The sequence below is a fragment of the Entelurus aequoreus genome, linkage group LG25, assembly GCF_033978785.1.
Source record: "Entelurus aequoreus isolate RoL-2023_Sb linkage group LG25, RoL_Eaeq_v1.1, whole genome shotgun sequence".
In the NCBI taxonomy this organism is placed as follows: domain Eukaryota; kingdom Metazoa; phylum Chordata; class Actinopteri; order Syngnathiformes; family Syngnathidae; genus Entelurus; species Entelurus aequoreus.
Window position 1 is genome coordinate 736,451 of NC_084755.1, and position 14,573 is coordinate 751,023.

Sequence of the window (14,573 nt, forward strand, 5' to 3'; positions counted from 1 at the left end):
AGTAAAATAAAAAAAAATACAGCATAATGTCATCATTTTCTGTTTTATTAAATTGTATAACAGTGCACCATATTGCTCATTTGTTGTGGTCTTACTTGACTTATTTGGACAAAAAAATATAAGAATAACTAAAACGTTTTAAAAATTAAGCAAATGATTAAATTATAATAAAGATTTCTATACATATAATCAATCATCAACCTTCTTTGGATATTGCAATAGAGATCCATCTGGGCTCGTGAACTTAATTCTAAATATTTATTTTGTTGAAGAATTATTCTTCTATAATTATATTTATAAAGGATTTTGAATTGTCGCTATTTTAAAATATTTAAAATCTCAGGTACCCCTTGGCATACCTTCAAGTAACCCCCTTTTTTGTCCGGGCGGAAACACCATATCCTCCTTTGAGAACTACTGGTTTAGCCTATACAAAATCCTTTGTCTCATACATCATTAGACTGTACAACTCCTCTTTGGGGGGGCTAGGATGACAGGGAATGCAAAACAATAACAGTGCAATACTTTTTTATATCATGGTCGTTAATGCCTAGTTTCTCTTATTTTACTGTTCTATTTTTATTCTCCTTGTAATATTTTTCTACTTTGTTTCCATTTATACCCTTATTAGTTACTGTTTACTTTTTACTTCTTCTTCCTGAGGGAACTCTCCTGAAGGAATCAATAACGTTTTATCTGTCTATCTATCTATCTATTACTAACCCGAGCACAATTCATGACGTCATGCTCATCTTGCAGACAGTTATTTCCATTTAGTTTTATTCTCTACATGTAATTCTACATGCACCAATGTCACATAGAAATTTGCTTTCTTTGTTATTTATTTACATTATTATTTCTGGTTTACTTGCTGTCTGTTTACTTAAGTTCTCATATTTTGGTCTGTCTTCCTTCTGATTAGAATTTGTTTAAAGCTTCTCTACGTTTTGTTTTGACAATGGCACTGAGTGTTGGCGACGCTTATCTGTACTTCTTCAGACTCTATGTTTCACAGTTTGCACAGATGCCCTTAGATGTATTAGAATATAAATGTAACTTTTATTTTATTGTGTGTTTATTCCTAAAAAAATTAAAATGTTAATGTATAATCAATTTATCTGTATCAAATTTAAATTCAATATTATTAATTTATTTGTTGTATAACTATTAATTCAAAGTTACAGTGTGTCCTAATCTGTGTTTGTCTCAACTTCCACACAGGAACTGGATGGATCAGATAAGCAGCAAGGCTGTTCAATACAATATATTACACACATAATTAATGACTAATGAATTTAACAATGCTTCAATGTCCCAGTCCAAATGTATGTATTGATATTTAAATGTTTATTTATTCATATACAGTATATTTTATTTTTCCTATTATCAAAACCAACCTGTCAGCCTTCTCTTCAGATTTGAGTACAGCTGTCCACTATATATATTTATATATTTTTTATTTATTTATTTATTTATTCTTTAAACCTAGCTCAATGCTAAACTAATCCAATGCTATGCTAACAGTGTCACACCTCTTCGGCCCAATGCCTCGTACAGCTGACACTCACACAGCCTCGCCACTTCTGACACACTCTTATCTCAAAATGTCTCCCAGCTGAGACTCCCTTTTTTTTTTCTTTATATGCGTCACACAGTCACTCACACAGAGAATTTACCAGCGAGCAAGAGCCTTTTTTCCCGTACTCAAAATCTGTGTGTAAAACAACTGTAATATCGCACAGTCACAATCACCAGTATAGTTTAAAACAAATTCAAATGACTGGAATTCGCTCGCAGCGCCAAAGAGGGGGAGCTTCCCTGCTTAGGCTGCTGCCCCCGCGATCCAACCTCCGAGAGCGGAATAAGATAATTAAATGGATAGATCATTCACTCATATGTTTTCTGTACATAAACTTTGTCTACTTTCTCACACGCACACACATTTTAGACAGTTTCCCAACTTTTACAGATAGCGGGGCTGTGAGGAAAAAGCGTGAAGGGAGGTTGCGAGAGAGGGGGGGGGGGAATTAAACCAGATAAGAAACCAGGTGCTACACAAAAGTTATTAAATTATGCATATATCTAAATGTACCAACATAAACTGACTCACTCAATACACACACATTTCAGCATTCATCATTATACACACACATTGTTAATATTCCATACCACCCCATTGTCCGGACAAATATAAACAACTAATGCACGCGTGCTTTTGTGGAATCAGCCGTCTCATATCACAAAAACCAGGTTCCATCATTGCTCATAAAACGGCGATTAACCCGTTTCATTGGAGCAACACCTGCGTTATCCTTCCTGACCAACACGGATAATCGGCCTAAGGCGCTGTAGAATTACCAGGAATCACCCACCAATCCTACAGTAGGCGTGTCTGGTCAGTCCATATAGTTTCACCAAGGCTCTATCATACGGAGCCCTTAACTCTATCCATCTATACTGCAGAAAATTTCCAAATTCGTGACAACTTGGCTCAGTTGATCTCCTTTACCGGAGTCACTGAACGATCACCTTGTATCAAGCTTTTTACCCGGCTGCAGTTTACACATAGACAGATACGTAGGACCTTCATAGACGTCATAAATTTGTGTGGGCCAAATGTCACACCAGTTAGCCAACCTTGCCTTAAATTTCGCTGTGTCCAACTCCGGCTAACCTAATGTACTTGCAGAAAGAAGCATCCTCTGCCAACAACGACAGAGGATGAAGAGGTTAAAAGAAATTTTTCGTCTCACATCGTCTATGCTTCTACACTCCAAACCACCAAAATTCTAATAACAATCCCCTTATGTTAAAAACAAGAGATCACAAGATTTCAACAAACACACAGACAAATGATCACATATAAAACAACTCAATCCAACCATAATTTACCCCATTCCAGGTTGTTTTTGGAGAACCTGACTAAACCTATCTTTTATCAAAAATATATTCAGCAATTAGTCTTATCGATCCGGCTCTCTCCAGGCAGAAAATGTTTACACTTTAAGCAAAACGCTTACCTTGTTATGCGCGTGTGCAGCACACTGTCTGCCTGACAGAGAGAGCGGGAGCGGCTGTCGACCTGTAGCTTCTAAACCATCCTGTTCGTGACGCCAATTTGTGTAGTGGATTGTCCGAAGCTTAAACAGGCAACAAAAGTAGTTTAGTACAACAAATTTATTTACCCATTATCATAAGTGCAGGTTGAATTAAGTTGGCCGTGCAGACAGACCACATGCTATCGGGCAGACAGGGCCCTCACTGCAGGAGGTAAGACCCGCGGTGGCGGGGTCTGTGTTTACATCAGTGATGCATGGTGTAAGGACACTGTTGTTACACAGAAGCACTGCTCAGCCCTGGTGGAGTTCATGTTTTTAAAGTGTCGGCCTTTCCACCTACCGAGGGAGTTTACAGCCATTCTACTAGCTGCTGTTTATATTCCCCCCTGCTCTAACAACAAGGACAGAGACAGGGCACTATCTGAACTGAACTGTGCCATCACCGAACACCAGACAGCCCATCCAGACGGCTTCCTCATCGTGGCTGGTGATTTCAACCAGGCTAACCTCAAGTCAGTGTGTCCACAGCTACATCAACACATTGACTTTCCTACAAGAGGTAATAACACACTGGACATGGTCTTCACCACTCAGAGAGGAGCTTACAAGGCGTCACCCCTCCCCCACCTGGGTGCTTCTGACCACCTCACTGTCATGCTAATGCCAGCATACAGGCCGAGGGCTAAAGTCACCAGACCAGTTCAGAAGCAAGTGAGGGTGTGGCCAGTGGATGCCTCCTCTGCTCTGCAGGACTGTTTTGACACCACAGACTGGGACATTTTCAAGCAGGCAGCCACCTACAACCACCACATCGACATACAGGAATATACAGAGACTGTCACTGCATACATCACTAAATGCATCGATGATGTCACAGAGACCAGGACCATCACGGTACGGGAAAATCAGAAACCATGGCTGAAGGGGGAAGTCCATAGGTTGCTGAGAGCCCGGAACGCTGCCTTCAGAGCAGGAGATGAGGCTGGCCTGAGAACAGCCAGGGCCAACCTGAACCGTGGCATCAGAGATGCTAAGAGGCAGTACGGCAGCAGGATAGCCCACCGCTTCAGTGACAGCAGAGACACCAGGAGCCTGTGGCGGGGGATCCAGACCATCACGGACTATAAACCCCGACCACAGACCTGTGACAGTGACACCGCTCTGCTGAACAGCCTGAACGAGTTCTTTGGACGCTTTGAGGCACAAAACAGCACGCCTGCACGGAAGACTCCACCCCCTCCGGATGACCAGGTGCTGTCCCTGTCTTCGGCCAGCGTGAGGCGTTCCCTCTCCAGAGTCAACGCACGCAAAGCTGGAGGCCCGGACAACATACCTGGTCGTGTGCTGAGAGACTGTGCAGCGGAGCTCACAGATGTCTTCACGGACATCTTCAACACCTCCCTGAGCCAAGCTGCTGTTCCCACATGCCTCAAAGCCACCACCATCATCCCGGTTCCCAAGAAGGCTTCCCCATCCAGCTACAACGATTACCGTCCCGTTGCACTGACGCCCATCATCACGAAGTGCTTCGAACGGCTAGTCTTGCAGCACATCAAGTCCATCCTCCCCCCCACCCTGGACCCCTACCAGTTTGCATATCGGGCCAACAGATCGACCGATGATGCAATCTCCACAGCCCTCCACTCAGCTCTCACCCACCTGGACACTAAAGACTCCTACGCCAGGATGCTGTTCATAGACTTCAGTTCAGCATTTAACACCATCATCCCACAGCAGCTGATTCACAAACTGGACCGGCTGGGGCTGAACACGTCGCTGTGCAACTGGCTGCTGGACTTCCTGACTGGGAGACCACAGGCAGTCCGGGTCGGCAGGTACACATCCAGCACCATCATCATGAACACAGGGGCCCCTCAAGGATGTGTGCTGAGCCCCCTTCTCTTCACCCTGCTGACCCACGACTGCACGCCGAAGCACAGCACCAACCTCTTCGTCAAGTTTGCGGACGACACAACTGTGGTAGGTCTCATCCACAATAACGATGAGACCGGCTACAGAGACGAGGTGAGCCAACTGGCCACATGGTGCGGTGACAACAATCTCTCTCTCAATGTAGAGAAAACAAAGGAGATTGTTGTGGACTTCAGGAGAGCGCACACCCAGCACCCTCCTCTGACCATCAACGGTGCGGTGGTGGAGAGAGTGAGCAGCACCAAATTCCTGGGTGTGCACATCACAGATGACCTCTCCTGGAAAACCAACACTGCATCACTGGCCAAGAGGGCTCAACAGCGCCTCTACTTCCTCCGCAAACTGCGAAGAGCAAAAGCCTCAGCCTCCATCATGCACTCCTTCTACCGGGGCGTCATCGAGAGCATCCTGACCAGCTGCATAACTGTGTGGTACGGAGGCTGCACGGCGTCCTGCCGCAGGACGCTGCAGCGCACAGTTAGGGCAGCTGAGAAGATCGTCGGTGCCCCCCTCCCCTCCCTCCAGGACATTTACAACACACGCCTGTCACGCAAAGCACTCCGCGTGGCAGGCGACATCACACACCCCTCACACGGCTTCTTCAGACTGCTGCCATCCGGCAGACGACTGAGAAGCCTCCGAGCTCGAAGCTGTAGGCTGAGAGACAGCTTCATCCATCAGGCTGTCAGGAAGCTGAACTCTCTCCCGGCCCCCCCCCCCCCCTTCTCACTCTGCCCTGCAATCTGAACTGAACTGTGAACTGAGACACTACACCCCACCCCCCACCCCCACTCACCCACACACACACACACACACACACACACACACACACACACACACACACACACACACACACACACACACACACACACACACACACCATCTATCACTTAGCCACTTTACTCCGGACTCAAAATGCTGCTAACTGTTTTAACTGTTTACACTGTTTACATTGCACTTTGCACTCCCATCTGAATACTTGAATACTTACGTTGCAATACTGTATATACAATAGATAGATATTATAGATATTCTGGTAATATCTTCTTCCCCTGTATATTTTTCCCCCCCCTCATGCGACTGTTTAAATTGTTGTCTTTTTTATTCTTCTTTTACACTTTATATTTATAGACACCGTGGATGTGAGAGGAACGTAATTTCGTCCACCTGTATGTCCTGTACAAACAGTTGTTTGACAATAAAGCTGACTTTGACTTGACTTTACTCCGGAGTAAACAAGACACACACAAGCCAAAATCACTGTCGAGTTCCGGTCTTCTGCCATTTTTTATATGTCTCTTGTGCGTCATTGTTTGTTATCTAATGCGCCACGATTGTTTTGTTTTGGTTTTGTCTGTTCCAAAACAACCTTGTATCTCCTAGTCATATTTGGAAAATCTAAACATTCTGTAGACAGGTTGGCATAACTCCATATTCACCTTTGTCCCACAACTGGTCCATTCAATGGCACAAAATAGAAGAGAATTGAAAATGAGAGGACATTCTTAAAAGACAAGAAATATAGGTCAAAGGTCAGAAATTCTACTACACCATCATCAGCAAAAAAGGAACACATAATTTTTCAAGGCCGCGATCACAAGCTGTCTGTGTTCAAGGCCAGTCTGCAGCATTCGCTGGGGTGTCCCGTCTTATCTTCCTGCTGGTTAACGGCCTCCACGCTCCTAGGCCCTATCTAAACACCCTTGGCCCCATATGATTGGCCAACGCTTTTCCGTTTCACCCAAGGACATGAAGTAATAAGCACAGTTGTAGTGGTTCCTTGCCAAGTTTTAGACCTACAAGTAACAGTGTGGTCTGCAAATGTGATCTAGTTCAGTGTTTTTTAACCACTGTGCCACGGCACACGTGAGATACAGTCTGGTGTGCCGTGGGAGTAGGGCTGGGCGATATGGCCTTTTTTTAATATCTCTATATTTTTAGGCCATATCGCGATACACGATATATAGCTCGATATTTTGCCTTAGCCTTGAATTAACACTTGATACATATAATCACACCAGTATGATGATTCTATGTGTCTACATTAAAACATTCTTGTTCATACTGCATTAATATATGCTAATTTTAAACTTTCAGGCAGAGAAGGAAATCACAACTAAGTCAATTTACCAAAACTGTATTTATTAAACTGTTATTAAGCAGTGGCACAGACATTCATGTAATTTCCAAAACAAAAAGTGCAAGATTGTCATTTTAGATTGAGACATTTTAAAAGAAGCTATTAGTGCACTTTTGTGCATGGTGTCACTAAGATGACTTATCAAAACAACACTAAATTAAAGTGCACTTTTTGTACAGAACGCCACTACAATAGTTTAAAACATGATGTCACACAAGATATTTCAATAAGTGTCAAATAAAAATGAGCTGCATAATAGGAAATCAAATAGTGTTCGTCCTTCGCTATGTGGTAGGTTACTGCGGACTTTTTGATTGATTGATTGATTGAAACTTTTATTAGTAGATCGCACAGTTCAGTACATATTCCGTACAATTGACCACTAAATGGTAACACCCAAATAAGTTTTCCAACTTGTTTAAGTCGGGGTCCACGTAATTACACGTATTCCACAACATTATCTCCTTTTGTTGTTGACTCTTTTTTTCATACGGTGTTGATCTGGAAATGTTTGCCTCGGCATTTTGATGGTGTGGGCGTGTGGCACCGAACGGGGATGTTGACATGCGGAGTAAGCACTCTTCATTCTCTAGCAGGTGACTTTTGAAACGATGCTACATATTAGCAGTAATGCTACTTTTTGTAGAAACGCTTTTGCCCCACACTTGACAAATTACGGTTGTCTGTTCGACATATTCCCACTTGAAGCCAAACCACCGCCAGACGATGGACCCCATGCTGTTTTTCTTGGGAATTAATTCTTCCTTCATTTGTTACCAGATTCGCACCTTCTTTCTCTCGTATTACTACTCGCATCACAGCTAATGTTACCCATGCCGCTACCTCTCTGCTGCGCGAGGGCGTATACGTATGTGACGTATGACATGACAGTATGTGACGTGTGTAAGAAGGTGCGCTTTCTGTCTGTGAGAAGGAGAGACAAGACAGAGTGGGAAGAGCCTGTCGTGTAATGCCAGCAGCTAAAAGCAACTGCGTGAGAACGTATACTCGAATATCACGATATAGTAATTTTCTATATCGCACATAGACAAACCCGCGATATATCGCGTATATCGATATATCGCCCAGCCCTACGTGGGAGATTATCTAATTTCACTTAATTGCGTTGAAATATTCTTGATTGCCAAAACAAAGTACATGCGGGAAATATCGCTCAAAGGAAGACATGAAACTTCTACAGGAAAATACCAAAAAAGAGAAAAAGTCACCAAAATAGGAGCACAAGACCAGAACTAAAACACTACAGACAGGAAAACAGCAAAAAACTCCAAATAAGTCACGTCGTGATGTGACAGGTCGTGACAGTACACCTACTTTGAGACAAGAGCTATATTGATGCATGGTTGGTTATGGTTTAAATTCATATCCAACACCTGCGACAACGACTTTTTACTGTCAACCGAGTTTCGTTTTTTAATGATTTCTGCTGGTGGTGTGCTACGGGATTTTTTTCAACGCAAAAAATGTGCCTAGGCTCAAAAAAGGTTGAAAAACACTGGTCTAGTTCACAGAGGAATGTAGTTCATCATGGAATCGGCACCATTTGTTACTAAACGTTTTCTTTGAGTTGAGAAACGATTTTGAACCGAATCGTCAACCCAATAATCGAAATTGAACCACAAATTGCTCACAACCTTAGTACTTCACTTCAGTTCAGTTCAGTTCCAGTTTATTTGGAACATGCATACGATACAATGTAATGCATCACACAGTTTCAGTTGTTTCATTACAGCAAGTCCAAAAAGGAGTAGGAAGAAGCATAGCTTATTTAATCCTACCCCTTTTCATACCATAGCAATTTGATCCAATTTCATTGTTAAATAAATGATAAATGGGTTATACTTGTATAGCGCTTTTCTACCTTCAAGGTACTCAAAACGCTTTGACAGTATTTCCACATTTACCCATTCACACACACATTCACACACTGATGGCGGGAGCTGCCATGCAAGGCGCTAACCAGCAGCCATCAGAGGCAAAGGGTGAAGTGTCTTGCCCAAGGACAACGGACGTGACTAGGAAGGTAGAAGGTGGGAATTGAACCCCAGTAACCAGCAAGACTCCGATTGCTGGCACAGCCACTCTACCAACTTCGCCACGCCGTCCCTGTTCTCTGTAACAGAACAGTGAACAAATAAATAATAATAAAAATAATATACCATAGTAAGCATACAAATATTAAACACATAAATCATTTTTGTCTCAATAAAAAAAAAAAAAAGGGTTCAAGATGTTCATCATAATTCTTGTTCTGTGTACTTTGTGAACGGGGCGGTATAGCTCGGTTGGTAGAGCGGCCGTGCCAGCAACTTGAGGGTTGCAGGTTCGATCCCCGCTTCCGCCATCCTAGTCACTGCCGTTGTGTCCTTGGGCAAGACACTTTACCCACCTGCTCCCAGTGCCACCCACACTGGTTTAAATGTAACTTAGATATTGGGTTTCACAATGTAAAGTGCTTTGAGTCACTTGAGAAAAAGCGCTATATAAATGTAATTCACTTCACTTCACTTCACTTGTAGTTTGAACAGTCTCTTAAACTGAATCCAATTGGTGCTTTGTTAGATTTCTTTGCTTAATCCGTTCCATTATTTAATTCCACATACAGATATGCTAAAGGTTTTAAGTGTTGTACGAACATACACATGTTTTAAATTAGATTTTCCTATAAGGTTAAATATAACCTTATAGGAAAATCTAATTTAAAACATGTGTAAGGTTAAATATAACCTTATAGGAAAATCTAATTTAAAACATGTGTATGTTCGTACAACACTTAAAGCCTTTAGCATATCTGTATGTGGAATTAAATCATCCTCTTTTGTTGAGAAGAATTGTTGTACATTCTTGGGTATCAGGTTATAGTTTGCTTTGTACATCATTTTAGCTGTTTGCAAATGCACCAAATCGTTGAATTTCAATAATTGTGATTTAATCAATAAAGGGTTTGTATGTTCTCTGTATCCAACATTATGTATTATTCTTATTTATCTTTTTTGTAACACAGTTAGTGCTACGGTAGTTGTTTCCCCATATTTCTACACAATAACTCAGATATGTAACACTCGTGAGCAGTAGAGAATATTAAGTGTTTTTTGGTTAAGAACAGGGGAGCACGGTGGACAGGCATGTGCCTCACAATATGAAGCTTGGGATCTTTCTGTGTGGAGTTTGCATGTTCTCCCCGTGACTGCGTGGTTTCCCTTCGGGTACTCTGGCTTCCTCCCACCTCCAAAGACATGCACCTATATATATACACACACACACACACACATATATATACACACACTAATATACACACATATATATATATACATGCACCTGGGGATAGGTTGATTGGCAACACTAAATTGGCCCTAGTGTGTGAATGTGAGTGTGAATGTTGTCTGTCTATCTGTGTTGGCCCTGCGATGAGGTGGCGACTTGTCCAGGGTGTACCCTGCCTTCCGCCCGAATGCAGCTGAGATAGGCTCCAGCAACCCCCGCAACCCCGAAAGGGACAAGCGGTAGAAAATGGATGGATGTAAGGTCTAGAACATGTTTTGCTTTATTCATGTGATGTGTTTCTTGCTACTTTATGTTGTATATTTTTTTACATGGGGACGGCGTGGCGAAGTTGGTAGAGTGGCTGTGCCAGCAATCGGAGTGTTGCTGGTTACTGGGGTTCAATTCCCACCTTCTACCTTCCTAGTCACGTCCGTTGTGTCCTTGGGCAAGACACTTCACCCTTTGCCTCTGATGGCTGCTGGTTAGCGCCTTGCATGGCAGCTCCCGCCATCAGTGTGTGAATGTGTGTGTGAATGGGTAAATGTGGAAATACTGTCAAAGCGCTTTGAGTACCTTGAAGGTAGAAAAGCGCTATACAAGTATAACCCATTTATCATTTATTTACATGAGACTTCCAATTCATTTTATCATCTATTATTACACCCAAAAATGTGTTTTCTTTTACCGTTTCAATATTTACTTTGTCTATTTGTATTTGTGTTTGACTTTCTCTTCTACTGTTACCAAATAGCATTATTTTAGTCTTACTGAGATTCAAAGATAGTCTGTTTTTGTCACACCATCATTTTAATTTGTTAATTTCTTCTGTTATTTGTATTAGCTTCTGTGTGTTCTCTCCTGAACAAAATGCCGTTGTATCATCTGCAAATAATACTAACTTTATTAGTATGTAAAGTTATGGATCGAATTAGCAGACTTCAAAGTGACTGCTGTGAAAAAGAAACAAGAAAACTAGCACATGATGTTTATAAATTATATAGAATGCCATAACTTGATGATTTATGGCATGTATATTAATATACATTCATGTTGGAATGTATATTTCTTCTTTATGATGTCAGCATATTTAAATTTTTATTCATTTGCCCATTTCCTCAGAGATGCTCCAGTATGTCAAGGGCGACTTCCCAGACCTGTTTGAGGAGCCGATGGCCATCTCTGGCTCTCTCAGCACCTCTCCTCGACCCGCCAATCAAAACCCTCAGACTCCCCAAACATTGACCCCAGTCGTCCCACAATTCCCCAACGCCGGCCTCTCTGCCCCCCAGTCGCTGTCACCCAGGTCCGGGTCGCTCCCGCCTTCTCTCTCCCCTACTCAGACCCCTGCCACAGCATCCACAGGGCAGCAGCATGTGACCCGCAGCCCCCCGCCGCTCCAGCCACGACCCCCAGTGGTCCAACCCATCCAACCCCAACCGATGGCTCAGTCCACCATCCAGGTTTGTGCATTTTATACACGTCATCTTTGAAGTCGAGAAAAGCTTGTTTTAGTTCATCGGTGCCTTAAAGCTAAAGTTCTTGAAAAGTTTGTTAGTGAACAGCTTAAAGAATTCTTAGACACCTATGATCTGCTTTCTCAACAACAATCAGGTTTTAGAAAGAGACAGCACCGTAACCGCTGCTATTAAAGTTGTGAATGACATTATTGAGACACTGGATTGCAAAAAATATTGTGCAGCTTTATTTATCGACTTGTCAAAAGCATTTGATACTGTCGACTATATCATTTTGGCAGACTGACTAGACAGGACTGGCCTACCTCAGCATATTGCAAAGTGTTTTTCTAATAGCATGTCCGATAGAACCCAGTTTGCTAAGTCCTCTTTGTCTTTCCTCCCTGTATTAAAGGGTGTACCTCTGGGTTCCATATTAGGTCCTTTGCTGTTTTCCATCTATGTAAATAATCTCTGTGATAATGCAGGGTTTCCCCTTAATGTCACGGCATTGTGTATTACCGCCACACCTTGAAAATATAGATATTTATTTGATTTTTTTTAACTTGAAAACAAATTAAAGCAATGTATTATAGCCCCCAGAAGAAAACACAAAGTCCAACGCTATTTTTAACTTTTATTACCAAACTTATGACAACAAATTCCAACACGTTTTACCTCCCGTGCAAACACTTTTAGTCTTGTGATTCCGGACTCTCAACAATACTTCCTCATTCTCCGCCAATCACCTTTCAGGCACGCACGGTGTGTTTGCAACCATGGGAAAAACTGGAGCGTTGTCAGCATGTCTGCGATCTGGATGTGATTTTTATATCTATTGCAGATATACTCGCGAACATCCATCTACAAATGCGCAAATATTAAGAGGACAGTGGCGGCTTTTAGGCAGAGAAAGTCCAATTAGAGCAACAGCGCCAAGCAAGTGTGACGTCATGCTCGCTGCAGATAGCATCTTTCGTCAGAGACATCGAGTGGCAGAAGAAGTCTCTAAACACGAGTACATTTTATAATAACACCATAAGAAGATGCTACATTTGTTGCTAGTTGTTTTTCATTTAGAAAAAAGTTATTAAAGTCTGGAAACACTTGAAAAAATCTCAACAAAGTACATTGTACAAAAAGCACCAACAATTGAAAATATGGCAAAACTATTTTTTAAAAAAATACTAATTCCTAACAGATTTGCTTTAAATGTACAAATACATTTTTGAGCCTTTTTAAAGAAAATCATATATCAAAGCAAATTATGCAAATTGCTCTGACGCCCTGGTGACTACGCCCATAACCAAGCCCCAACCGCCACAGGTATCTTGCAGTAATGTGTCGGATGATACGTTCCATTTTTATGCACATGACACAGTCATATACTGTATATTGTTCATCCCCAGCTGTAGCGTGAACGTTTTGAGCTCTTGGAGTCAGCTTTTGATGATGTTCAGTCCCAGCTGACTCAGCTTAGACTAGCGCTAAATATATATACATAAATTTAAGGTGATGTTATTCTCCAACGACTGCCATTGAACATTCCAAACAGATCAACTGCTCATAGGTTTGAACTTGAAAAGGTCATGACATATAAGTACTTAGGGATTGTTATTGATGAGAACTTGTCCTTCCAAATATCACATTGAAAATATTTTTTTTCTTTGTCTTTGTCTTGTTTTTCCTTAGAAGTTAGGAAATGCTTGATCCTAACCACTTTCATGCCTCTGCTAGATTATAGAGACTGGCTTTTGTACAAATGCACTCTACACCTATTTGAGAAAACGGCATAGTTTATATCACTGTGCCTTTACGTTTTATTACTGGTTGTGGCAACCTTGTCCACCATGCACTTTATGTGCAACGGCAAACTGTCCATCTTTATCTGTTCCAAGATTTTCTCGATGGATGGTTTTAGATATAAATCACTTCTTGCTCTCCCCCTTATTTATGTCCTTACATGTGTAGAGACTCCAGTCGCTCTGGCTTAAGGTTGCAGGACATCCTTAACATGTTTTGTTCCTAGAGCCAACACAAATCTTGGACAAAAAAAACCCTTCAGATATGCTGCTCCATGGTCTTGGAATGGCTTTCAAAAGGATCTGAGGTTGATCCCTTTTGGGGAATGTCAGCCCATTTTAAAGGATAAAGAAACCAGTTCTTTTGAGCATTGTATTTTATTTTAATTTGTTTTTATTTAAACATTTTATATTTTCTTGACCCATCACATGATTTTATATTAATGTTGTAAGTAATGTACACTCTTAACTGTGGTGTGTGACTTGATTGATTGATTGATTGAGACTTTTATTAGTAGGTTGCACAGTGAAGTACATATTCCGTACAATTGACCACTAAATGGTAACACCCGAATAAGTTTTTCAACTTGTTTAAGTCGGGGTCCACTTAAATTGATTCATGATACAGATATATACTATCATCATAATACAGTCATCACACAAGATAATCACATTGAATTATTTACATTATTTACAATCAGGGGTGTGGAGGGGGGGGGTAGGATATGGACATCAAGTAAGAGAGAGAGAGAGAGAGAGAGATCGAAGGCATAAGAAAAAGTATCTGCATTTGATTATTAGCAATCCGGGGAGGGTGTTAGTTTAGGGTTGTAGCTGCCTGGAGGTGAACTTTTATTGCGGTTTTGAAGGAGGATAGAGATGCCCTTTCTTTTAACCTGTT

General features: G+C 41.7%; 1 protein-coding gene across 1 annotated transcript in view; it reads left to right on the forward strand.

Annotated features, from left to right (window-relative positions):
• LOC133642935 (sterol regulatory element-binding protein 2-like) overlaps positions 1-14,573 on the forward strand; it is a 57,045-nt gene that overhangs the window by 25,596 nt on the left and 16,876 nt on the right. The window contains exon 2 of the mRNA XM_062037358.1: positions 11,536-11,876. Within this exon, the coding sequence (XP_061893342.1) occupies positions 11,536-11,876 (341 nt within the window). The remainder of the gene's footprint in view (positions 1-11,535; positions 11,877-14,573) is intronic.